Below are 25,611 nucleotides of genomic sequence, written 5' to 3'. Positions count from 1 at the left end.
TATTATTCTAAGTGGTTAGACTGCATTAGGCTATTCCAGTTGGAATCCACATACCCTCTATAGATGAGATGACCTTAATTTCCCATTTCAAATGGAGTCACATCACGTAGGATTGATTCATATTACTTTTAGTGACAACATTATTAGCGGAAATTTTGTTAAAAATAGCAAAGATCACAGGATTTTTTCTTGTGTATGAAATAGGCTAAAAGATGTGTATCACTTGTTGTTGCTTGAGAAATTATACAAATCAATGCACTTGTACTGAGATGTAGGGGTTTTGCATTAGACACATAAACATCTCAGTATGCATGCAATTATTTTGTACAATTTCACTCCCAACAAGTGATACACATTTATTAACCTATAACTGTTCAGCCTAAAAGTGGCAAGACTCATAAGATCATGGATTGATATAGAAGGGCATACACACAGCTGGGTGTGCACGCTGTTAGGCACAGCACCTAAGGAGAATTCTCAATTGGCGTAAGATTTCATACCTATTTGGCCCATGACTATTGTTCATCACTGCAGTCTTAATCCTCTCTTTAGCAACCTCTATAATATATTCATCCTGTTTGATTGTACTGATGCATTTCACATCCAAGTCCTCTACTGTCTGGAACAACAGATGTTCAATACACTCCAAGTTTTCTGTGCTCTTGATCATCATGTGGACGGCATTAAAGAAGAACTCAACTGATTTCTCAAAATCTGGTGTGAACTTACAGGTTGTTTTGTCCATGTGTGGACCCTGAAATGAGATTAAGCAGACGGTACAAAGTCAATCTTAAATTATATAACAAATTTTGGGCATCTTTAGAGGAAATTAGAAGCTCTGGTAATCACACAAGGGACCATTTTTGAGTGGAAGTCGTATATTTCAAAAAAGCACTAATGGGACTAGCTTAATATGTTAATCAATTATTTGAAAAAATGGTCCTGCAAATCCACATGCCCACAACTGGTAACACAAGTATAACTGAAATTTTACAGTTTTGTGTATATTTCCTTTCATTCTATACAGTTAAGGTCAACAATAACAAAGTTAGTCTTACCTCACATCCATAGCTATGTGAAATCAGTTTTGGCATGTAACTCTGAACAACCAGCCCATTTTGGGTGTTTTTATTTTAGTTGTTAGAACTTTTTTTTTAACCAGCCCATTTGGGGCATTTTCTTTTTAGATGTCAGAACTTTTTTTTTAAAGTGGGCTAAAAACACAAGCTTTTTCACCAAATGTTTAAGAGACAAACTTTTTTCTTTCTTATGGCCTTAGTAATGTACTTCATCACAAACTATACTGGCAAACTGCAATAATCTCACAACAAATTTAAGCTTACCATAAATATTGTGATTGGATGTTGCATTGTGGGTAACCTCAAAGGATTCTGGGTATAATCTCCTTCATATTGATTTCCAGCCAGGTAGTATTCTAACCATTCCACCATATCATAGATGGAGTGTCTAAGACCACTACGCAAACAGTTGGACATCAGGGTGGCTACTGAAGCAAAGAAATGATCCATCTGCCTCATCCGATCACTCTGTAGGGATAATAATAATAATACATAAAAGAGACATGCTCATTAACAAAAATTATCATGAAATAACAAGTTGAAAATCCCACAAATTATGACACAATCACATAAGTTGATGCAGAAGCATGTATTCTTTAAGAATACAATGTAAGCTATTACTTCATATAATTATCTTTGACACACTAAGTATGTAAAAATAATTATGTTCTGAAACCTCAAATTGAACATATTCATACTGCTAAATCCATGTTGCTTGGGCTTTGCAATAATTTGCTTAAGAACCTAGTGTCATAGTTATTATTGTCACATGTGACAACACCATCAGTTGAAGCTGGGTGGTACACCAGTCACCAGTAGCTACACTATCCATATCTTTTTTGAATAATGTTTAACTACCATCAGGAGCTGAAGGCGCTTTGATGCAGTTCCACCACAGGCATGCCAACAAACCGCCTTTGTATGTGTTTGTATACACTCTGTGTGATTAGGTTATCGCACATGATTTGATACTGTAATTAGTGAAATATGCACCTACACCCAAAGTACAGATAAGTTGTTGAGGATGGTCATGGTGAGAGTTACAGGGAGTACATCTGCACAATGGTGCATATTTCCTAACAAAATACTGGTACTTAAAGCTGTACTGTGCAATTAGTCTTAACTGGGTTTCCTCATTACCTCATCTGAAGGCATCCATTTTTCAATAGTATCTCTCTGCTCCCCAACAATGGTGGCACACTCTGACAGCCAACCATCCATAAGAATCTGGCGCCCTCTTTGACATGATGCTTTAACATGGTCTAGGAAGTTCTCCATTGTGATAGGAATTATCTCTTTAAGACCTGGAATGTCAATTAGCCTTAATGATGCATATCTGGAACAAAACACATTTCATAATGTTATTGTGCAGTCCTTATCAAGTGGAACATGCCTCCCAAGTCTGAATTATTGCTTGAAATTCTTCCTTTTCGTTTCATGATTTAGGCCTATCACCTCATACTGTTGTTTTTGCTTTGCTTAACTATATTTTGTTATGTATTAATCCATACTCTTAATCCATACTATTATTATACAAGTGGATATTCATACGTAGTGGTAGATAAAATGAATTAAAGTTTTAACTTCAACACTTCACTATTTTTCACTGCACCTGGAACATTTTCACTAGTCCGACTAGCGTCTTCAGCAGAAGGTGATACTTTGATGATATCTTGTCTACAATCACGATATCTCTCACTGATGACGCCATATGATTGACAGAATGACATCATATATAGGATGTAACGATGTAGCGCCGCCCCCTCTGGGCATCAGCATGTTAACCCAAATAGGATCTATTTCTAGTCCAGATTGATTGGGAAAATGTCAAGGTGCTCGAACAGGAGCAAAAAGAATTTTCCCGGAGAGCTCTTGAAGCCATACAGATAAGGACTCAAAACCAAGACTAAATCGTGACCAAGGACTAGAAATAGATCCTATTTGGGGTAACCTGCTGATGCCGGGGCTACATCATAGATGAACTCCTGGATGGGGCAGCTTTAATTAGCATGAGGCCGCATTGATATGTAAGTAGCGTATTGTTATTTAAATTTGCGCCCAGACGTATTGAGGGCGACAGTCATGTTATCCAGACGGAGAATGGCTGCATATGCCGGGCATGTCAATTTGCTGAGTGAAGGCTGATAATCACCTTTCTGTATAGGTAATAAGCTAGTATATTTCGTGTACCAGTTGGTTATAACAAAAAATTAGTATCATATTAAATATATTAAATGTATAAACTTTGTGAAATTTACATGAATTTGAAGAGCAGAGCTTCGAAATGTAGCTAAGTCAGGTGATGTGAAATTCTGCTGCGTGACCCCCTCTGCGTGGTATAATTATATTCATAAAACATTGAATTTAACAGATATCATGGGTAGCCAACCACGATTTATCAGCATTTAAAATATATGTTAATTAACAAAGATAAATAATAAAGAGTACAAATGGCAATTAACTAGTAAACAAGCCTGAAATCTTAAAATGTTGCCACGTGATTTCCCGAGCACATGATATGTTAACATGTGACCACTATTCAGATTTAGCGTAAATATTTGGAGTATGCTTGCACATCATGCACATACACTGTGCATTTCTTTACTTCAGTATAAAATCAATAATTCATGCTGGGAGCCAAGTAACATTGTCTGCTCAGAGCATAGTGGTATTTTATTTTACTTGAGAGCATAATAGAAATACATAAAAGACGAATAAGGCGCCATGATGGAAGGTCAGGTCGGGTATCAAAGGTTATTATAACTTAAATACTACTTGTATTTCCCACCTTGCCTCTGTCACATATTTCCTTCATATTATTGACAGCAAGTCCTAATTTTGACTTTGCTATTGCAAAATGTCATTTCATATCAAATTAGTAGACTTTCTTTGAAAAAACATATCACTGGTGCCTGATGGGAATACCGTCCGCCATTTCATTAAACTGGACAACAAAATGTTGCCTCAAAGCAATGATTAACAGTGGCTGAATTTCAGAGTTGTAATGGAAAATGACAAAGTCAACCCCTGGGAGTCAACCTGAAGCAAGAACCTACAATAGCCAGGTGTCTTCTGGAACTAAAGTCAATTTGGCTTCCTCAGGAGAGTGATGTCAGTAATTGGTTGGAGTTGGGGTGTGTGTGTACATGTACCACCTTTGATTGCATGTGTAAACACACCAGTTCTTTAAGATATGCGATCAAGGACGGTATATCTTTACACACACAAAATAACTCTGACAACAAAGTACTGACATCACTCTCTCTCAAAGCCAGGAAAATTTAGAAGGTGGTGGAGTCAGGGAAAGAGTGTCACTGCAAAACATTAACATGTGTCAAGTTAACCTGCTATCCCATGAAAAGGAAACTTTATTTCCCAACAATGCTATAAAAGGCACCATAGAAAATTTAAAAAAAATACACATAAGTAAACATGGTCTATGTTACACTAAAGAGAATGACTTACTTAGTCTCCCACAGAAACAAGATCTGTGCCAATATTGGATGAGTGGTATATAACTTGGTGTTCATGAAGTTCCTTGCAGCTACCACTGCTTGATGCCATGGATACCAGTCTCTCCCTGCTGGATTGGAGTGCTTGATGGGTAGAGGAATTCCTAGACGATCTTGTTCAGTTTTTTCTTTGAGGATGTAGTCCATGATTCCTTGTCTCATGCTGTCATGATAATAATTTCTAGCCTCCTAAATGAGAAAATGAAAAGAATCCATCATATCTGACGTGTAGAGATATAAAACCTGCTATGTACAAGGCTTGGTGCACCAATCGTGAATGCAAATGGTTACCACACAAACTTTAAAATTCTTAACCCCCTGAGCACTACCTGCCGATCTAACATTGCCTCTGAATGGTCAATTACATGATATCTTCACTTTAATCACCAATCAGAATGGAACTTTGCAAATAATTCACCTCAATATTTTTGCGTGGTGAAATTATTCTAAACATTTTGCTGATTGGGCCAATTGATAATGAAAACTTTGTTTTGGCCAATCGGCAGGTAGTTCTCATGGGGTTAAGAAAAGATATATTGTGACATTGACATGAGAATTCTAATTCAAATTCAGATTCTAATGGGCTACTCCAGTTGAAATACATACACCCTATGGAAAACATGGCCTTAATCTTCCACACATTGGTGTGTGAATTTCAAATGGAGTTACCTGGATGAGTAGCCCCATTTGAAATCCACACCCCCTGTGTGGAAGATTAAGGTCATGTCTTTCATACAGGGTACAATGTATGTGGAATTCAAATGGAATAGCCCAATGCGCTCACATGAAGCACAACATTCAATGCAGCTAACAACAAGGCCAACAAGGACTAATAACAAGGACAAAACACTGGACAGAAATTGAAAATAAGGTAAATCATATTGGTGCACAAAATAACAGATAAAAAAGAACTGAAAGATAGAAATACAACATGTGATTTCTGTAAAATCCATGCCATAAATTGAAAAGTCACAATCAGAATTGCTAAATATTTATGCTATAATTGTATTCTTGACAACTGTACCTCTGTGACATCCTTCATACACGATTTCAGGTTGTCCGCCTTTAAAGATTTAGGAATAAAATTATGTATTTCCTTTAGCCATTCTTGACTTAACGGAGCCACCATCGATGTAGGTATAGCACCCTGAATCAAACTGTAATACCTGAAATAAAAACATATCCAAATATACAATTAAGTTTACACAAGAACTTACACAAAAATTATACTAGTCATATTGTGATTCCAGATTGTTTCATTTACTGTAAAAGTCAATATTTTCGCGAGAAGATATATTCGCGATTTCGAAGATTTTGTCAATTGCGCGAGAATTAAATTTCGCGGTTTTGATATTGATACAATAGAAACCTAATACAAAAGGTTATTTTCGCGAGTTTTTATTTTTGCGATTTTATGTCCACTCGCGAAATTCGCGAAAATAAAAACCTCGCGAAAATTTCTACTTTTACAGTACTCCTTATTTAAAGGGGCATTTCGTAATCCATAGCACCACTTTTCTGTTGATATTATTTTGAATACACCATCAGAAACCTCTGCCTACATAATATTTGTGTGCAAAATATTTCTTGCAAATTCATTCATTCATTAAAATATGACAGCTTCTAAATATTTAAGCTCAATCTTTGCTGCCCTACCATTATTCTTACCATGCTGCTGATTGGCTCAAAAGATCATAATAGTCTTCTTGTAACCAATCAGCATGTAGTTCTCATGGGATCTGATTTGTAATCAATTTATAATTATACCATACTAACCTAGGTCTGTCTTGCTCTTCAGGTGTCGGTGGACGCGATAGTCCATGCGTAGAGAATGTATAGGGTGGGAACTCAACCTGGAGGACATGTTGAGTCTGCTCATCAAAATCCCTTTGCTGCTCAGCAATAGACCTCTTGTGTCTTTTACTTCGTGATGATTTGACTTTGGGTGCTGTGAATGAAGCAAAAGAAAATAATCCACTTTGAATATATTGAAATTATTCCCTTTGATGCACTGCATCAATGCTAAATCTACGCTGATACCCAGCAACATCCAATGCAGAGGTGAAAACATAGGTACACAGGTGAAGTTGGTGAAAACCTTTTTTAGAATATTGCATTAACTCTATCCGCCTAAGGGCTTTTTGGCAACGGGAAGGGAAAGAAAAAGGAATAAAGAGAGAAAACAAAGAAAGAAGTTGTTTGCTCTAGGTGGGATTCGAACCCGAGACCCCTCGCATGCCAAGCACTTGGTCGGCGACACTTTGCCATGGCTGTTGGGCTTCGCTGACCAGCAAAACCGTGCCTATATATCACTTAGGGCGATTGCGTCATCACACCATGTGGGATGCATGCACGAACAGCGCATATCAAGTAGTATTTGGTAGTACCTGGTCCTGTTAGGGTTAAGACTTTTTCAAAAGCTAAGAGTAAAATTGTTTAGTTGATACTCTGCCAATAGCTTGCTTTCTTAATCCATATATCGTCAATGTAATTTCTTTCTTGTCATTCTGTATCAGGCAGCATGCTTAATAAGCATGCTTATATTCATGTATAGTAAAACAAACAAACCAAACAAAGTGCATACCTTCATGTCCATTTGTGTTGATTCCATCCACATTAATTGGGGGCACAATGTGCGGACCCGCTTTTCCAGCTTCTCCTCCTCCTCCTCCATTTTCTACTACTGATAATTGCACATGATGTTCCCCATTTCTTAATGGGGAAGTCCTGGTATTTCCATTGATGTCCCCATCAAATGACTGCCTTGGACTGGACGGTGGGGTGGATTGGATTGGAGGTAGTATAGTGCCATTTTGAGATTGCGATAATTGCTGGGTATGAAGTGGAGTGGCACTGGATGCTCGAGGACTCCTGACACTATGCACTGATTTTCTAGATGAAAGCTTTGTGCTGAAAAATTATATAAGTAAAATATATTAAAATAAATTACAATTTAAGTAAAATAGTGTGATAAAATATGTAACTTGTGGTTTGCACACATACACGGTACACCTGTACTTATCTAGCTTGCTGCAAATCAGGGCATAAAGTTCGAAAATGAACTTGGTTAATGAGAGCTATAAGCAACCATATGTGACACGATCAAGGTAAATGAGCCGGATGTCGCTAATATTGATTTTGAGATATTGACAAAGAAAGTGTTAAAATTCTTTTGTTTTATTTTGTTTTCAGCGATTGATAAATTGGCGTAACTTCGCAAAGAAAAGTTGTAACATGGGGTTTTCAGTTTCTGAAAGCTCTAAATGTCCTCTTTAGAAATATGTGTAAAACTCATTTTCAACCAGGGTCGACACGTGACTCATTTCCGTTGATCATGTCACATATGGTATCGACGTGGACACACTGTTTTTATGGGCAACTGTGGAAATTAAAGTACGGTATAAGAGGCTGTAGGATATGGACAATGAGTGTCTTACTTTGGCCCTATTTTAGCATTACATTTTTTGATTGTATATTAATTTTAAGTAAATAAATATCAGAGTCCAGTTGACACATCTTTACCTCCCAGTGCTCCCACACACTTCTATTAACAAATTGAAATACCATATTTGTTCTATTTATTTTAGTTATTTTGGGTGGGTGCTTACTTTTTATATTGTTTACATAATTGCATAGATAAAAAATTGCCCAAAATATGAATTTTATGTGTCGCTGGTTCTGTCTTTAATACATGTGTAGTTGGATTCTGCACATTATGATGAAGGATCATGTGTAGTAAAGTTGCTGGGTGGGTGGTTAATGGAAGGAATATGGTAATTGTGTGGAAGCCAAAGTGGTTTTAGAAATATTGTTCTTTGTGTTTTCAAAATGATACATAGCATACTCTTAGAGAAGTAATAAGCTCCCGGGAATAAGCTATCTCCATCATAGGCATTTTACATTCAGACAAGTTTGTGAGGTTTCATTTATCATGTTTATAAGTAATTACATTTCCTTAGAGGGATGATAGGTTTCTATAATTACTTTTGGATCTGGTCTGAGGGATCTGGTCTGATTTCAGTGCAGTTGCTAATTAATGAGTAATCAGTCACTGATATGAGAGTTACAGATGTTACACAAGAGTATTCTCATCTCATTCTCTGGAACACAAATTTTAAAATTGAATTTGAATGCATTTTGAAATCATTAATAGATTATGACATGAATACCAAGTATCAATTTTCATATTAAAAATACAAAACATCTTGAAATTTTTATTTTTTAAATTTTTTTTAGGTCAACCATGAATGATCCTAGCATTTAGGTCTAGGTCCTGGGACACTCCAAAGCCGAAAAAATAAATAACTTACAAAAAAACAAAAAAATTTTTTTTTTAAATTTCTGAAATTTTTCGAAAATTTGGGGGTGGGACTTTACTCGAAGGTGGGACTATACTCGCGTCAGTACGGTATATATTTCATAACACCTGGACAAAAATCTTTAGCACTATATAGGGGCAAGAGAATGTGTCTTGGATGATAAATTTTTTCGTTGTGGATGATAAGCATATAATCAAAATACAAAGTTTAAGAGATAATAAAATACACAAGGGAAACAAAAAAGTTCAACCTCCATTGAGCATGTTTAAGCAAAAATTACCAATGAGAACTAAACATGGTCAATTGGCACTAAATTTTGGGTTTTTGTTTGTAATAAATCATAGCAAATATTAGTATAATTGTATGATATGGCTCAAATTAATCATGGCTGCACTCAGGGCCTAATGAGCTTCAATTTTTAGCCAGTATGTGTTTTCATGTGGAATTACATCTACAATCCCAGCCATAAGTCGTCCAAACACTTGTGTAAAACTAGGATAAGTTGTTTTAACCCGTATCCTACTACTGCAGCTCGGGCTGCAGCCCTCCCCCGTCCCCACCAATCAATGTTGGATGTCTCTAAGGGTGCATGGCCAAATAAACATCAACTACCAACATTGATCCAGGGGAATGGGGGGGGGGGGCATATTTGCAGTACTCATGTTAAAGTGTTCGAACAATTATGACCGGGATTGTAGGTAACAACCCCCATTGCAGGTGAGTCCTGTATGTGTTTCATGAGCATTGAGCCAGTGTATCTATAAATAAACAAAACAAGCAGGTAGAAATATACATTGGTATTTATTGCACGTAACTTAATTCTGGTACAGGATTCCTTTCAGCATGGATGTAAAATTCCAAAAATAACCAGATAATTATAGCTCAAGGAATGTTTCAATAAATAAAAGTACAATATATATTGAACTTAAACATGAACTTAGTAATGCACTAGAGTTTTCAAAGTACATGACTTCGTGTTACATTTGATGATAATAAATAAGTTTGGCATCTTTTCAAACTTACATGCTACAACATTCAAAAATATGTTACAGATGGTAGATATTCATGTTCAGCTTAAGTATGTCTTTTGGGTTTTGAGCTATGCCTGGGCCGGAAGTTATAAAAAGATGAAAAGCATATGTTGAACAAAATGTTGTTTGGTTGATCTTTCATTTGGACAAGCACTGTATACAACAACAAAAGAGCACATCATTTCATGATTCAGGTCACACAATTAGTATGTAAGAGAACTAATAACATTAGGCTATTCCAGTTGAAATCCATACACCCCCTATGGAAAATATGGCTTTAATTTACTGCACAGGGGGTGTAAATTTCAGATAGAGTCACCCATTCAAATACTAGTAACCCCATTTGAAATTCACACCCCCTGAGTGGGAGATTAAGGTCATGTCTTCCATAGGGGGTGTATGGATTTCATCTGGAATAGCCCACTGTTCTCATTTCCCTTGATCAGATCACATATGTGACATGATCTGGTCCATGTGGGCCAAAGGCGGCAAATTTGAAGTTGAGATCAAGGTAAAAATATGGAGTAATAAAGCAATAAAATACATAAGAAAATAGACACCAAAAAACTTCATAACTTTAGAACCAAGTATGCTGGGCCTTTGGTGTTTTCAGTAAATGATAGGATATTGCAAGTATAATACAATAATTATAGTAACTCAATTTTCAAAAATGCCTCCTTTGGCTCCCATGGACCAGATCGTGTCACATACATATTTGTCCTCTCCCTCCCCCAGGTTGAATCTTAAAATAACTCAGTAAATAAAGTGATACAATGGCTCACATTATTCTATGTTTTGAACAACAATGGCAAGTCAAATATATCAACCTCAGCTGTCTGCTTACTTAACTTTTCCTTGGCACAGAAGAACAGAACATAATTATTATAATTTCTTTGGATGGTTGTACTGGTGTGTATATGAGATGGGAAGGTGAAATAATTCATAAATATCACTAAACTTCAATGTTGGATTATAAAGAAAGTGCACCAGTATCCATGGGGCCAGATTTACCTTTTGTTGGCTCCTGGCTCTTAGGTCCAAGTGTTAAACCCCAACCCCACCCCCACCACTGTAACCAGTTTTTTCAAGAATGCTTGCTTCAAGTTCCTTGAGTAACCACAAATGACTTGAGTGGGTCAAATGCATGCAACAATTTGCAATTTTAATGCTAAAATAGGGCCAAAGTATTCAATTATGGCCCTAACATGGGAGGTGAACATTACAACTTATTTCAACTTCCTCTTCCTTTTTAAAAAATTTGACACCCCTTATATCAAGCCATGAAATCTCCATTAGCGTACTCATCCCATTCCTCTTGTGTGTCAGCCTTATTTGTTTCATTATTTGAACACTCCCCTCTGACCCACCTTAAAATGAAGAGCATAATTGAGACTTGTTTACCGGTTTTTGTTTATTATGCATAGTACTATTAATGCATAGTACATTACTCTTCTATCATATATCTGTATTTGAACAAAGACATTTACAATGTGATTCCAGCACTCAATACTTCATCAAGAGTCATTTTGACCTTTGATCAGATATTGACAAATATTACAATTACATAACATGTATGATCTTTCCTAGTTATCAACATAAAAAATAATCATAACCTATTTTTGAGTTGGCCAATCCATAAACTGACGGAAGCATTGATTGATTATGTGCTACCTGAAGACAACATCTAGTACTAGTAATACCTTACATGTGTAGGACAAACTAATCAATACCCAATAACTAACATTATTAATCAATACTTCAGATGTCCTTGTCGATCATGTCCACACCATGACCAACATCTTTAAACACAGACTTTTCAGCTTGAGGAATTCTACCATACTCCTAAACTGCGCCCTGCACACACTAAGTTCTGAAACCAAATTATCTGAATTCAGCCACTTATTTTTCTGGTCCAAAACCTACTCCTAAACCCAAAATGTTGGCATGGTGGACCTTATTCAAAAGTCTTATGCTGATTGATTATTCAGTGTTATCATAAATAGTGAAATCTCAAGATATTGCTCCCTATGTGAGCATGACAACTGATGTGAGTAAACTTGGTGCAGCCTCTCATGCAACTATTGTGAGTGGTGCCCGGGAATGGTGAATTAATACCATTACACAGAGTCAGTGAAATTTAAGATATTTTGCCTCATGTGAACATGACTACTGGGTGTAAACTTGGTGTTTTCTCTCATTTGGTCACAACACAACTCCATGTTTGACAAAAACTTAAGATCGAGTACCGTATTTCATCAAATAGTCGCCCCCCCCCCTCAAATAAATGCCCCCACCACTTTTTTTCAACCAAGATGTTTCAAAATTCTGATATTTCCATGCTATCTTGTGTAGTAAGCTTACCAAGTTGCTCACATGGTCGGTAATAGCAGCAATAAATGGCGAAAATCTGCATCAGAAACCCGGAAGTGAACTAAAAGTCAGTGTCAAAACTTCAAAAGTTCATAGTTCGTCATTTTAGTTTGACTTTTAAGCTTACCTAATGATTTTAACGGGAATTGTCGTGCTAAAAATGACCTCTAATGAACGCCCCCCTCCTTGGGAAAATGTAACACCCCCAGGGGCGTTTATTTGACGAAATACGGTATGCCCATGCAAATATCTACTGGGATCTACTGTTGGGTGTAATCTTTGTGTCTGGCAATCTTTCACTTGGAGTATTTCATCAATTATAATAAGTTTTTAGCAGAAATCTTAAGAATATGATGGCAGTATGGACATCCCTATCAGGATGAAGATCTTTAATTAGAATGATAAACATTGCAGTGGTTTCCTAAGCCTTTATAGTTGACATTTCTAATAATATTGGCTGTAGTTATTTGAAGTAACTAAGGACGCAGACTATGCATTAAGAGGCACTCTTCACAGGAGTTGTAAAAACACACCTCTTCACAATATAAGACTTTTTGTTCAAAACCAGTGACTTTACAAATTGGATTTTTAGACAATGTTAGTGAATGGTTTCTTCAGAGTTTCATTTACAGATAATTATTGATGTTTCTGCAGAAGCAGATATCATGAAACAAATTAACTTTTTCAATCGATTGAATTTGAATTTAGTTTCAACCTACATTTTGGTAGTGGTATGTGTGCTGATTTTAAATACTAGGGTTGGATAGGCTTTTTGACTGGTTTGGAATGCAATTTTTAAGATTAATAAGAAGAAAATCTATATGTATATAATGTCTTCTTTTAGACTAAAATTGAGGTTGTAAAGCTAAAAGAAAATGTCATCATCTCTGCAGAAATGAGACATAAGGTGCAAAATCTCTTTTTGGCATGTTCTTTGGGAAAACAGGGGATTCAAAATATGCGGATAAAAACTGTGATGTGCATCTTTTAAATCTAAATTAGGATCATTTTCAACTTGATCATGGTCTAGATTAATGTAACAATTGTAAAATTTTACATGCTTGGCGTGCATTTGTCTCAGTACTGTCATTTTGCAAACTAGTAACCAAGACACCTCATAATTAACATAATATTATCTTACCTTCTTCTGGGTGAGGTAATACTAGTTACAGGTCTTTCCCTTCCATAGTTTCCATGCTGATGCTGTTGCTGATGATGCTGCTGTTGGGATTGACGTAACTCTGTAAAATAAACCACATCATACAAAAGGGGGTTTATGAAAATTGATATTTGATATATAAAGTTCTATGAAAATATTTTTAGGACATTTTGTATGAAAACACACTGAAACAACATTGTTGAAATGTTGTCAAAATGCTATTATAAAATGTTTTTTTGCAAACATTTTTGCCAAATATTTTGTTAATACTTAAAGGAGTATTTTGTGATCCTAGCTTCCTCTTTTTATAGCATTTTGTAGTTGATATTCATCGAAAAAGCTTATTCCCAAAATTTCAGTTGATTCCGATTTTGCGTTTGCGAGTTATGCATGATTATGTGCATTACACTGCTCCATAGACTAGTGTTGTAATTTTGTTCTGGTGTATCAGGACAAAATTCAAATTTGGCGATATTTTTGCAAAATGAATGTATCTGCAAGAATTTGTTTGACTGTTTGTACACAAACACTATGTAGCCTGAGGTTTCCAGTGGTGTAAAAATCTCAAACTTTTTTTGAGAAAAGTGGGGGATGAGGCTATGGATCACAAAAATGCCCTTTTAAATAACATTATGTTAGAATATTTTGCAGTGTGTTATCAAAAAATGTTTTTGAATTTCATGAAAACATTTTATAGACTTTATACCCTTTATAATATTGAAACGTTTTCTGGCAACCTTTTCTAACCTTCTGAATAATGACAAAAACATTTGTTTGCTTGGTAACTCTCTCTCCATATCCTCCTTTCACCATTAGTCAATGTGTTCAAGAAATTGTCATCCTATAAGGAGGAGAGGTAATTTGAGAGAGGGTTCTGGGAATCCACATGACATTTGAGAGCGAGTGGAGGAGCACTCCACCATGGAAGAAATTCTTCCATGGCTCCACTGACAAGAAAGGAGGACTCCCTTTCCAATTGCCACACACATAAGACCTTGCATTACAACATGCTTCCCTACCATCTGACGTCACACCATCATCAATCTAGACTGCGCTGCATTCCTTTTTTTTTTTTTTTTTGATAAACAATTCATACGTTTCCATGCATGAAACCATTTAAAATCTATGAGGAAACACCTCACATCTCCGGTGACTGCCCTGCCCAGAGAAAAAAGGACTGCGGTAGTTGGATATGACCTGTGTGACCCACCATATCTTAACACATAGACTCAACCTCTTTCATCTCGAATCTGAGATGAATGTTAATGAAGTAAAAATCAATGTGGGTGGTAAATCTTAACCAATAACAGATAGGCAAGCATACATGTTTATGCATTAGCCCAACCCACTGTGTTCACTGAACCCAACCCACGTGGGGTAGCTCTATCGGTGTCATTCAGATTTCCTTTGACAGCTAAACCATCGAGTATACGTGCGCGACGTCAAGCGTATACATTGGACCTTGTGCAAATAATACGCGCTGGACGGCTATTCAAACGACTTAATTGGTAAAAACCACAGGATATGTGCATAAACAGCCAAGACTGCATTTTTAATGAGGTAACATCATACCCACTATAGAGTGCATAGTTCATTTTATATTCGAAATACAGTAGACCAGTTTTCTCATGGATATCTGAGCTGTTGAATCAGATCAGGAATGATGAGTTTTCCATGGACAGGTCAGATAGATTAATTTAGGGAATGATAAATTAAACTGGTCTACTACAGTAGACTATCATCAATCAGATGCTTGATGAAGTCCCATGGTATTGGAACATAGCAACATAGCAGTGAGTTGCCACTTGCCAGTAGATTAATTTACAAAATAAAAACTTTGATATCTTACCTAATTTTCTTGTGACCTCATAGATGTATGAGGTTGTCAGATTTCTAGCTGACGGTGTGTAATTGTTGGCAATGGAATCACTCACATGACGACTGTGCTTAACCTCTTTCACAGGTGCAGCTTTTGTCCATGAGCCAGGCTGAACTATCTTGGGTTTCTCACTAAATGCAGGCTGTGGAAGAGATAATAACATGTTGGATATAAATTTTTCATTGTTTTAACTTTTTCTCTTAACAATGCATGAATGTGTCTGCCATCCCAGTAACATTGGTCCATCCCCGGTCTAGATCAGTCTTGCTTTTAAACCCGGGGGTTCTCAGTACAAATGACCATACGGGACGTGCCGCAAATATGGGTAGCATTTTCAGCCTCTTGGTATATCAATGACCCCTTTTTCAAAGCCTATTTTGGTATATGAATGGGTCCTTTTTCAAAATTTTCTCATTTTTTTCGAAAATAGCCAATTTTTCGTTAATTTAGCAAAAAATTCAAAATTTTCCCAAAATTTTAGGAAAATTTGTAAAAACTAGGACACTTTAAGGTTAAATTCGGCCGAAAATTTTGACTTTTGGTATATCAATGGGTCCAAATTTCTTGAAAAATTGGTATATTTATGGGTCCACTTTCAAATTCTCAGCTGCACGCCCTACCAAAACCAAACTTGAGTACCCCGGCTTTTAAACTCAAGATCCTAGTCTAGGGCTGTCATTTTCTTTGGAGGGGTGTCCCAGACCAAGTCAATTTGTTATAACCTTATATCTGAAGCTCACAATTTTTATGACCCCCAACCCCTTCCCATATAAAATTACATATTGATGTAGGCTCCATGCACCCACTGGAAGCTATTAGGGAGTGATCGTTATTTACGACAGGGGGGGTAATGGGCATTTTGAGGGGGAAATCCGAATTTTTTTTTGGGTCTTAAGGGGGGAACGAGAAATTTTTTGTTGAACCAAGAGGGGGAATGTTAAGTTTTAAATGGAGAAATTCGGCAAAACAAGGGGGGAATCCGAAAATTTTGAGCGGACGCGAGGGGGGAAACGCGAATTTTTTTGTCGATATTTTTTCCAAAATGCCCATTACCCCCCTGCCGTAAATAACGATCGGTCCCTAACAAGTGAAGGAGAGCTCTTCTGGCACGTACTTCAATATTATTTTTAATTGTATGATTTTGCTTCCCCATTCCTTTTTTATATTTAAAAATAAAAGTGGGATATAAAGTATTTTCTGGAAACTAGAAATGCTCTGAGCATATTTAATAGAGTACGGTAGGGCAAAGTATACTGATTAACCCTAACGCTAAACACAGTTTTTGGCTATTGGAACCGAAAGGAGGAATGAAAAAAGAGGGGAGATGAACAAATTTGAACCTTAGACCACTCGAGTGCCACGCACAAGATCACAGACTTGTAGAACTGGGGTTTTGGCTGGCCCAGCCAGTGATTCCCTGGGTATATATGACTAAGGCTGATTGCGTCGATCCTGACACATGTGATGCATGGATGCGCTGTGGTTTCCTTTGTAAGATTTTGTAAGATTTGTACGAGTTAGGGTTAATATACTTTTTGTTTGAAGCAAATCGGACATATGGCTTTCATAATACATCAGTTTATATTTCTTATTGCACAGAAAGGAGAAAATAAAATATTGAACCATGAGATAAATCTTGATGAAAGATATAAAGGAAGAATATACATACATACAAATAAACAGACAAACAAACAAACAAAAACCAATATTAGAAATAATAGTTTGTTTCCACTTTGCCCAATTCCAGTACAAAATGACTCTAAGCATCAGTAATTTTCAATTGTCGCAGTAAAAATTAACTACATAAAATCAACGTTTAACATTTCAATTCTATTCAAAATGATTGATGCATGATCAACAGTGAAACCAAAAAACAGCATCAGTTGCCATCGGAAACGATTGGTAAGTGAAGTGTACGTAAGTTCCTGGGCAGGTGGGTGGTTTCCTTTGTTGTGACAGTTAAACAATGGCTTGATGTATGAAAGGAAATGCAGGGGACTGTGTCTACAACAACTTTACTACATTATGTTTGATTACATGACCGGAGGGGGGGGGGGGTGGGGGTTTTAAAATGTTATGAACAATATTTAAACAGACTTTGCTTTCGGAAGTTCACAAAAATGTAATTTGCCAACCTAAGGGTCTGTGATTTTACTTTTTTAATAAAGGAAATGTTTTGAAAAAGAAAAACCTAAAATATCTGTGTCAATATTTAAACCAGAGAAGCAGCTAAGACTTGACCGCCATCTTGATACATACATGGGGCAAAAATTGGGGGTAGTTGTGTGCGATACTTGACATGAATGGTGCAATGCACTGACACATGGTTCTCTGGTTTTCATTCTGTGGTGAAAACAAATGTATTGGTATCACCCAAGAAATTACTCATTTGTGGTGGATGGTCACATTTTAAAGCCATATTGTAACATTTCCATAAAAATTAGATTATTATTTCTTTCCCATAAAATGTTAGCTTTTACTGTCAGATGTGTCCCATTTTAATTTTGAGCCAACAATTATTGTTATGAGTTAAAGCAAAGAAAATTGGAATCTACTAGTACTAGTACCAGCGCCAATGTCGTCAATGCATGTCTTGCTGTGGTGCGATGCCAGCCCCCCGCCACTCTGTGCATCTGCGGGTATTCATGCTTGTCGAAATAAGGGGTGTTTTCAGATGAAGAAACGTGATTCGCAAAACACAAAAAAGGGCGTTTTTTCAAACCATGTGTTCACGAAATTGAAAAAAAAGGGTATTTTCATCGAAATATCACTTCTCTATAATAATGCTTTTACCAGAGAAGCAATTCAATATTATTACAGGTCCTCCTAGTCCTACTTCCCGGTCCAATTCAATTTTCCAGTCTGCAGAATAAACATCAATGAGGCTATAAAACGCCTGCACCGGTGCAATTTGTGCATTGTACGCAGCCTATCGTTTCTGCCAGAAAAGGGAATATTAGAAATATCATTCGTGTTTTAGCTGAAATAGGGGTACCGTATTGTCAAAGGGCAAATAATTTGTGAACTCGCTAAAAAAAGGGGTGTTTTTCCCCTGAAAATTTCGCGAAATGAGATGCAAAAGGGGGTGTTTTTAAAGTTCACCGACAAGTATGAATAACCACGGATGCACAGAGAGCGGGGGCAGGGGGTGCGATCCAGGGGCTGTGCAATAATTGTCAATTGAGCCTGGGGGTACAATTGAGGGAACAAGAATTTTTTGTTAAGCCAAGGGGGGGGAGGGCAAACAAGTTTTGGCAGGTCGAAGGGGGGGGGGAGCAATTGTCACATATTTACAGGGCAACTTTAAATAAGCTCTAAAATGGCTTGGGAAAACAGAAACGCTCAAATAATGCAAAATATTCTGATCGCTAAGCTTGTATCATATATCTAGACCATTTAAGGTTTTCAAATCGGGAACCAACAAATTTGGTAAATTTAGCAAAGGGGGGGGGGGGGAGGTGGGCAAATATTCTTTGGCAGGCGGGGGGAAAGCAATTTTTTACAGGCCGAGGGGGGCAAGCAATTTTTGGCATGCCGTTTGGAAATATAATTACCTCAATGGGAGGGGATTTCATAATAATTTGCACAGTCCCTAAACACATTGCAAGAATTTGAATGCCAATTATGCTTGACTAAACATATTTACATGCTATTAGAATTAAATAGCGATGGTCCAATAAAATACTGTAATAATCATGCATATCGTGTTAAATTTGCTGCATTTGGCAGAGATATAGTACATATAGCGCTGATCATTATAGGGTATGGACTCTGGAGGCATACGTATTTGGTAGGAAAAGGTCATTGAACTTTACATGGAGGTCAAGTTCAAAATTGCTCGGACTTGGTTAACAAATTAAAACAATGTGTTCCTCTAGTCATAAGGATTCAGAAAAAGTACAGTTTGATATATGTACGATGTACAGTTATGGAGTTTAGGAGCAAAAATGTAACATCGTGATGTCATAGGTCTAATAAATTTTGGCACAACTGGGTGCAAATTTAAAAAATGCTCTGATTTTGCTGAAAATGGTCCCAAATCATTGGTCTTTTCATGATAAATCAGAAAAATAATACTTTGTGTTATGTAGTATGTTTCGTTACGTTAGTAACACATCAAAATCTACAACATTGAGTCCCATTCCCGGTCCTATTGAATTCTATTGAATCAATTTGACCTTGATAAATTGTTGTGTTACCTGGGTAAGAAAGCTCCCAGATGGTTAAAACTATTCTTTTTCTGGTTTCTTGCAACAAGGCCAATAATTTGACACCAGTTTCATCAAAAACAAATTTCATTTTCGCCCCCAGCGAGGGAAATAATTGGACCTATGACATCACACAATGTTACTCTTTTGCCCATAACTCAAAAAATTACAACATAGATATGTCAAAGTATACTTTTTCTGAATCCTTATTACTAGAGGTTTGAGTAATTTTGAACTTGACCCTCTGTGCAAAGATCAATGACCTTTTTTTACTAAAATGGGGTACTGTTAAAATGCCTCCATAGCCTAGATTATTTAGCACAATAAGTACTACTCATCTGCCAAATATGACAACTTTAACATGATTTGCACGATTGTAGTGCACAAAAATATATTAAAAACAGCAGTAATTAGAATTGATTAAAGAGAGTGACATCATCAGCTAATTAAACATTAGACCATTTAACAGAATCGGTACTTGTGCTTATTATGCTTATTTTAAGCCTGATTTATATTATTACTTTCACTCAAGTGTTGGGGTTGTGTTGATATAATACACATGTCACTTGTATGACCCACCCTATGACCCCCGGGAGTGGTGAGTCACTTTACATAGGTGCGCCGGATTTAACTATACCATGACCCACATGTGCGCCTAAACAATGACTGACATTTGCGGACAATGACTGAGCCCCTGGTCAAAATTGTGACGCACATGTTAAGGATTATGACTGTCCTCATGACGCAAATTTGACTCACCATTTTAGGCATTTAGGTATTTTGACTGACACTGATGCGTCTAACCATTGACGCACCTAGGTAAAGTGACTGACACTGACGCACCCCTCGGGGTATGTTGTGACGCACATACTGAGTAAATGACCGTACCCTGCGTCACTAATTGGTTGGTAAATGACCCAACCATGACGCACATCCCCCGGGGGTCCTAGGGTGGGTCATACAAGTGACATGTGTATAAATGATCACTGCTAATTAAGGTAAATTACAAATATCTATATATACATCGACTGACTAATGTACATGTAAGGGGTTGTGCAATAATTATGAGCCCTAGGAGAATAAAATGGAGGGGGGGGGGCAAGAATTTTTAGGCAAGCCAAAGGGGGGGGGCAATTTCTGGCAGGTCAAAAGGGGACAAGTAATTTTTGGCATACACATTTACAGGAACCCTTTTAAATAACACACTCTGAACAGTAGCATGCTTTTTGTTGGAACTTTTGTTGGTCATTCGGGGGAAAAACGTGAAAACGTCAAAATTTGCTCCTAATCAGACTCCATTCGGGGGAACTGAACAACCTGCCCCCCCCCACTTTCAATGTGCTGCGCACGCCACTGACTCTAAAATCAATTACTAAAAAATGATTTATTTAAAAAAAGTAAAATTGTATTATGATAAACTCAAAAACCCCAGCAAAAACAAATATTGTGAAAACATGATTGACACAAAACCACTGAATTAGGTCCAATATATTAGAATGCCTAGCAGCAATTATCACAAATATTGCAAATAAATTGTGTGCTTATGTACATAGAAAAGATCTTCTTTGGTTTGCTCAATCATGAATGACTAATTAATACCCATAGAAATGAAAAATTAAAGTCTGTTTACGTCACTGATCATTAGGTGATTTACGCTTTCATTAGTTTCTAAAATGCTCCACATAGTCAATGAATATTTATGACATATTTCCATCGATCACCTAGGATATGATATTGAGCTCTATATTTTACAAGTATGTGCTTCGTCAATGAAGTTTTTACCACCTACTGTGGCAGGGATTACACTAAATACACTTTGCCTCAAATTGCAATGTTGTATTGTAATGACAATTCTTTTGTCATGACCCACTTCTATGACTTATTGGTAAAACATTCAATTTTTTATGATCCATGCTAAATATGGATCATGGATTTTATAGAAACAGCATTTGCACAAAAGTAACAAGTAGATTAGTATTAGTATTAGATTAGTATTTCATGTGGTACATAAAATACAATGTATGCCCTGTTGAATTACACGATCAGGAAAGTTTGTGAAGAATGAACATATTTATTAGTTTACCTAGAGCAGATGACCTCTATACCTCAGATGACCTCTATCAAAATGGCCTTTGACCTTTGTCACTGTGGGCAAGTCCTATTGAAATCCATCAAAGCAGGTAGGAGGGGTGGAAGAAATGACTAGTAATATATAAGCGGGTATATAAGGGCTCGGATACCGACGTTTTTCACATAATTTTTGTGGGACCTGAGAGCACATCAGACATATCAAATTGCATTTTGAATACGACGAATGTCTTTCTGATACCGTGTCAAATAATTTGTATTTTTTTTAATTTGTGACATAATACACATTTTATGGCAAATGATTAAAAACTGATATTTTTGACATTTAACAGTCCTCAAATTAATTGTATATATCTAATGATATGTACTTAAAGTGCATGAATCTGGGATGAAAAGCCATCCAGCATATGAAAATGTTGACCTTTTGTAATGAAGATTGAAGATATAGATTTTCCCCAAAAAAACACCAAAAACATGTACCATATTCAATAATTATTCATTCCAATAAGCGCCCAGAGTGCTTAACAAAGTCATTATGGGTGGGCGCTTATTTTTTACATGGTATACCTAATTCTTCCCTAACAGGCGTTAGAGATGAATTTATGTACGTTATAAAAGGGTCCTGAGACTAGTAGCGTTTCTGATGCAGAAAATGTATTGCAAGTTTACCCAGGACTTCTAACCCCCCGCTATTTCACTGTATCAACATCTATCTGTCACTTCAATATTATTAATAGTGCCCTTTAGCAAATTGAAAATACCCTGGGTGGGTGCCTATTGGGGCATGGGCACTTATTGGAACGAATACGGTAGGTCTTGGGGTAAAAATTATATCTTCAATATGAAAGGTCAAACTTTTCATCCCAGCTTTAAAGGAGAATTTTGTGATCCTACATGTAGCGTCCTCTTTTTATGACATTTTTAGATATCCACTAAAAAAAGCTTATTCCCAAAATGTCAGTTGATTCTGATTTTACGTTTGCGTGTTATGCATGATTATGTGTATTACACTGCTCCATATGCCAGTAATGTAATTTCGTTCTGGTATACCAGTGGTATAAAAATCTCAACTTTTTAAAAAAAAAGTGGGGGGATGAGGCTGTGGATCACGAAATGCCCTTTTAATTTTTAAAGTACATATCATTAGCATGATTAGATTTATAAAGTTTACTTATATCAAAAATATCAAATTTTGATAATTTGCCATAAAATTTGTATTACCGTACTGACGCGAGTATAGTCCCACCTTCGAGTAAAGTCCCACCCCAAATTTTCGAAAATTTCAGAAATTAAAAAAAAATTTTTTTTTTTTTTTTTTTAGAAGTTATTTATTTTTTCGGCTTTGAGTTAGTGTCCCAGATCTAGATTTAAATAGGATCATTCATGGTTGACCTAAAAAAAAAAAAAAAAAAAAAAAAAAAAAATTTCAAGATGTTTTGTATTTTTAATATGAAAATTGATACTTGGTATTCATGTCATAATCTATTAATGATTTCAAAATGCATTCAAATTCAATGCATTTTGAAATCATTAATAGACTATGACATGAATACAAATTATCAATTTTCATATTAAAAATAAAATATCTTGAAATTTTTTTTTTTTAATTTTTTTTAGGTCAACCATGAATGATCCTAGCATTTAGGTCTAGGTCTAGGGACACTACAAAACCGAAAAATAAAAACTTAAAAAAAAAAAAATTTGTTAATTCGAGTATAGTCCCAACCCCCAATTTTGACAAATGTTCACCCAAAAACGGGGTGGGACTATACTCGCGTCAGTACGGTATATCGCAAATTTCAAAAAATCTAAATTATTTGATTTCAAAAGGACATTCCTCGTATTCAGAATCCTATTCGATATGTCTGATGTACTCTCAGGTCCCGCAAAAAATACTGTGCAAACATTACTATCTGATTCATTGTGCCCTAAATCACCATATTAAAGTTCATAACCTTTTTTGTGTGTTTATACAATGTACGTAGTTGTGCAGGATACGGTCTGCATCTTTATGCATTTCCCAGTGGGCACAGGTTAGGATTTCGACGTTGAATCAACGTTGATACAACGACGAAGTTTCAACATAACCTGATTTCAACCTAGAGGTTAGTTGAAATCAGGTTGAAACTTCAACGTTGATACAACGTTGAAATTTCAACCTGATTTCAACCAACTTTCAATGCACATTTGCAGGTAGGTCTGCAGTTTAAAAGTCTTTCACACCAACGTGCCACTTACACACAGCAACATAGCTCATTTTATAGCCCCCCCCCCCCGAGTACAATCAATGAGAACAAAATAGCAACACATACATTTGACTGAGCTGAATAGTTTAGTGTATGACCCCATCGCACCGGCCTCCATAGTTTTATCTTACAGCATATTGTTTCCCGGGATTGTTTCTAACTTGATATTTTACAATTGTTGCAGATTATTCCAGAAATCAAGATCTAATATTGATATTAGTATTAATACTTGCTGTTGTGCCATAGCTGTTGCCAGAAAAACTCATGGGAACAAAAATCATACAAATTCATAACAATAACAACTTATAAACAAACAAATACATTTCTTACCAGTGAAGAACTCAATGGTGGCAGATGTGAGATGATCTCCGGTCTGTATTGTTGCTCAAATTCATTTGGATGTGACGGCTGATGACGGACACCCTGTAGATCAACAGAAAGAAGATAGACTTGAGATATTAATTATTGCGCTGAGCCCTCGGGGTGCTAACTTGCAAGGTGCTTGTACTGCTACAGAGGAATTTATCATTGACGTTTATTGGATACCGAGATACAATAACTTGTTGTATTGACATGGTGTACATACAAATAAGAAACATTATGTGGACTCATTTTTATAGCCCAGGGCTCCAAAAATGACAGAAGTCTTGCTTGACTAGAGTTAGTGAAACACGCACTAGATTTAGGTAAAAGGCGAATTCAAATTTGTCATAAAACCACATCATGATTTTGTATATCAATCAATTATCTCTACCTATAGGCCTACATGACATATATCTATTCTAGCATCATGTCACGGTCTTCTGTGGCTGTGCATGTGATAAGCTTAAAACACGATAAGTTTAATATGGGCCTAAAGCTACACTACAGACCAATTTCATCAGGATGTGGAGTAACTCCACTCACGTCACGTCAGTTAAGAGCTGTTAAGGAAATCGACAATAATAGAAGCATACATACCCCATTCTCATTCATTTTGGTGCTCCATGTGCAGCATATCAAGTTGTTTGCAAACTTGCTCCTCAACTTGAAGTCACCTGCCCGTTCATAATAGTACGCTACCAATCATTCCAATCAATTATCTCAGCTACAAGTTCAATGCACCTGTCACAGCGTCCACTGTAACTACTATCAACCATCAAGAGATGGCGCTATTTAATTTTTATAATGGTCTCAGGCAGGCTGATAAGCTGGGGACTGTTCATAAATTACTTTGGTGGTGCACTGATGGGGGTTAGAAAAGTTGGACGACATCAAAAGTTTTAATAGACCCCTTAAAATAAACGGTGGCGTTGATTTGTTTTGAATCCACTTTTTATTGTCTATAATTCGTTTGATCCCCCTTCATGTCCTATTAAAGAAACCAAAAATATATGTTAATAAAATCCTACGATTTCCGTCAAATTTTAATTTTGTTATTCTTTATTCAATTTATATTGAAATAATATTTTTTATTAGTTCTAAAAATGGGAGCACATCATAAGTCATAATTATGATTTTAAGTCGAACTTTGCTCTGTTGACAAGTTGGCCGATCCCATTTGTGCAAGTTGGGACACGTGTAGAACTATAAAAGCAACAACAAAAAATCAGATTCAAAAAAAAAAAAATAACCAATCATACTGCAGTTACTGTCCGTTTTCCTATACACAATACACAGTGCTCTTTCCCATTGACGCGTGACCTCTACAAATAGCCCTACGTTAAAAGTATGGGGATAT

The 25,611-nt window shown here is 36.4% G+C and overlaps 1 protein-coding gene across 1 annotated transcript in view; it reads right to left on the bottom strand.

Annotated features, from left to right (window-relative positions):
- LOC140158860 (dynein axonemal heavy chain 3-like) overlaps nucleotides 1–24,941 on the bottom strand; it is a 115,888-nt gene extending 90,947 nt beyond the window's left edge. The window contains exons 1-11 of the mRNA XM_072182115.1: nucleotides 24,852–24,941; nucleotides 24,222–24,314; nucleotides 15,320–15,491; nucleotides 13,453–13,552; nucleotides 7,176–7,501; nucleotides 6,368–6,539; nucleotides 5,616–5,757; nucleotides 4,545–4,780; nucleotides 2,220–2,415; nucleotides 1,344–1,547; nucleotides 501–754 (exon numbers count right to left, since the gene is read on the bottom strand). Coding sequence (XP_072038216.1) covers nucleotides 501–754; nucleotides 1,344–1,547; nucleotides 2,220–2,415; nucleotides 4,545–4,780; nucleotides 5,616–5,757; nucleotides 6,368–6,539; nucleotides 7,176–7,501; nucleotides 13,453–13,552; nucleotides 15,320–15,491; nucleotides 24,222–24,314; nucleotides 24,852–24,866 — 1,910 coding nt within the window. The 5' untranslated portion in view covers nucleotides 24,867–24,941. The remainder of the gene's footprint in view (nucleotides 1–500; nucleotides 755–1,343; nucleotides 1,548–2,219; nucleotides 2,416–4,544; nucleotides 4,781–5,615; nucleotides 5,758–6,367; nucleotides 6,540–7,175; nucleotides 7,502–13,452; nucleotides 13,553–15,319; nucleotides 15,492–24,221; nucleotides 24,315–24,851) is intronic.
- Nucleotides 24,942–25,611: the final 670 nt, after the last annotated feature.

Source organism: Amphiura filiformis, chromosome 8 (assembly GCF_039555335.1).
Source record: "Amphiura filiformis chromosome 8, Afil_fr2py, whole genome shotgun sequence".
Classification (NCBI taxonomy): Eukaryota; Metazoa; Echinodermata; class Ophiuroidea; order Amphilepidida; family Amphiuridae; genus Amphiura; species Amphiura filiformis.
The sequence above is the reverse complement of the archived record's forward strand: the minus strand, read 5'-3'. Positions and strand labels throughout refer to the sequence as shown.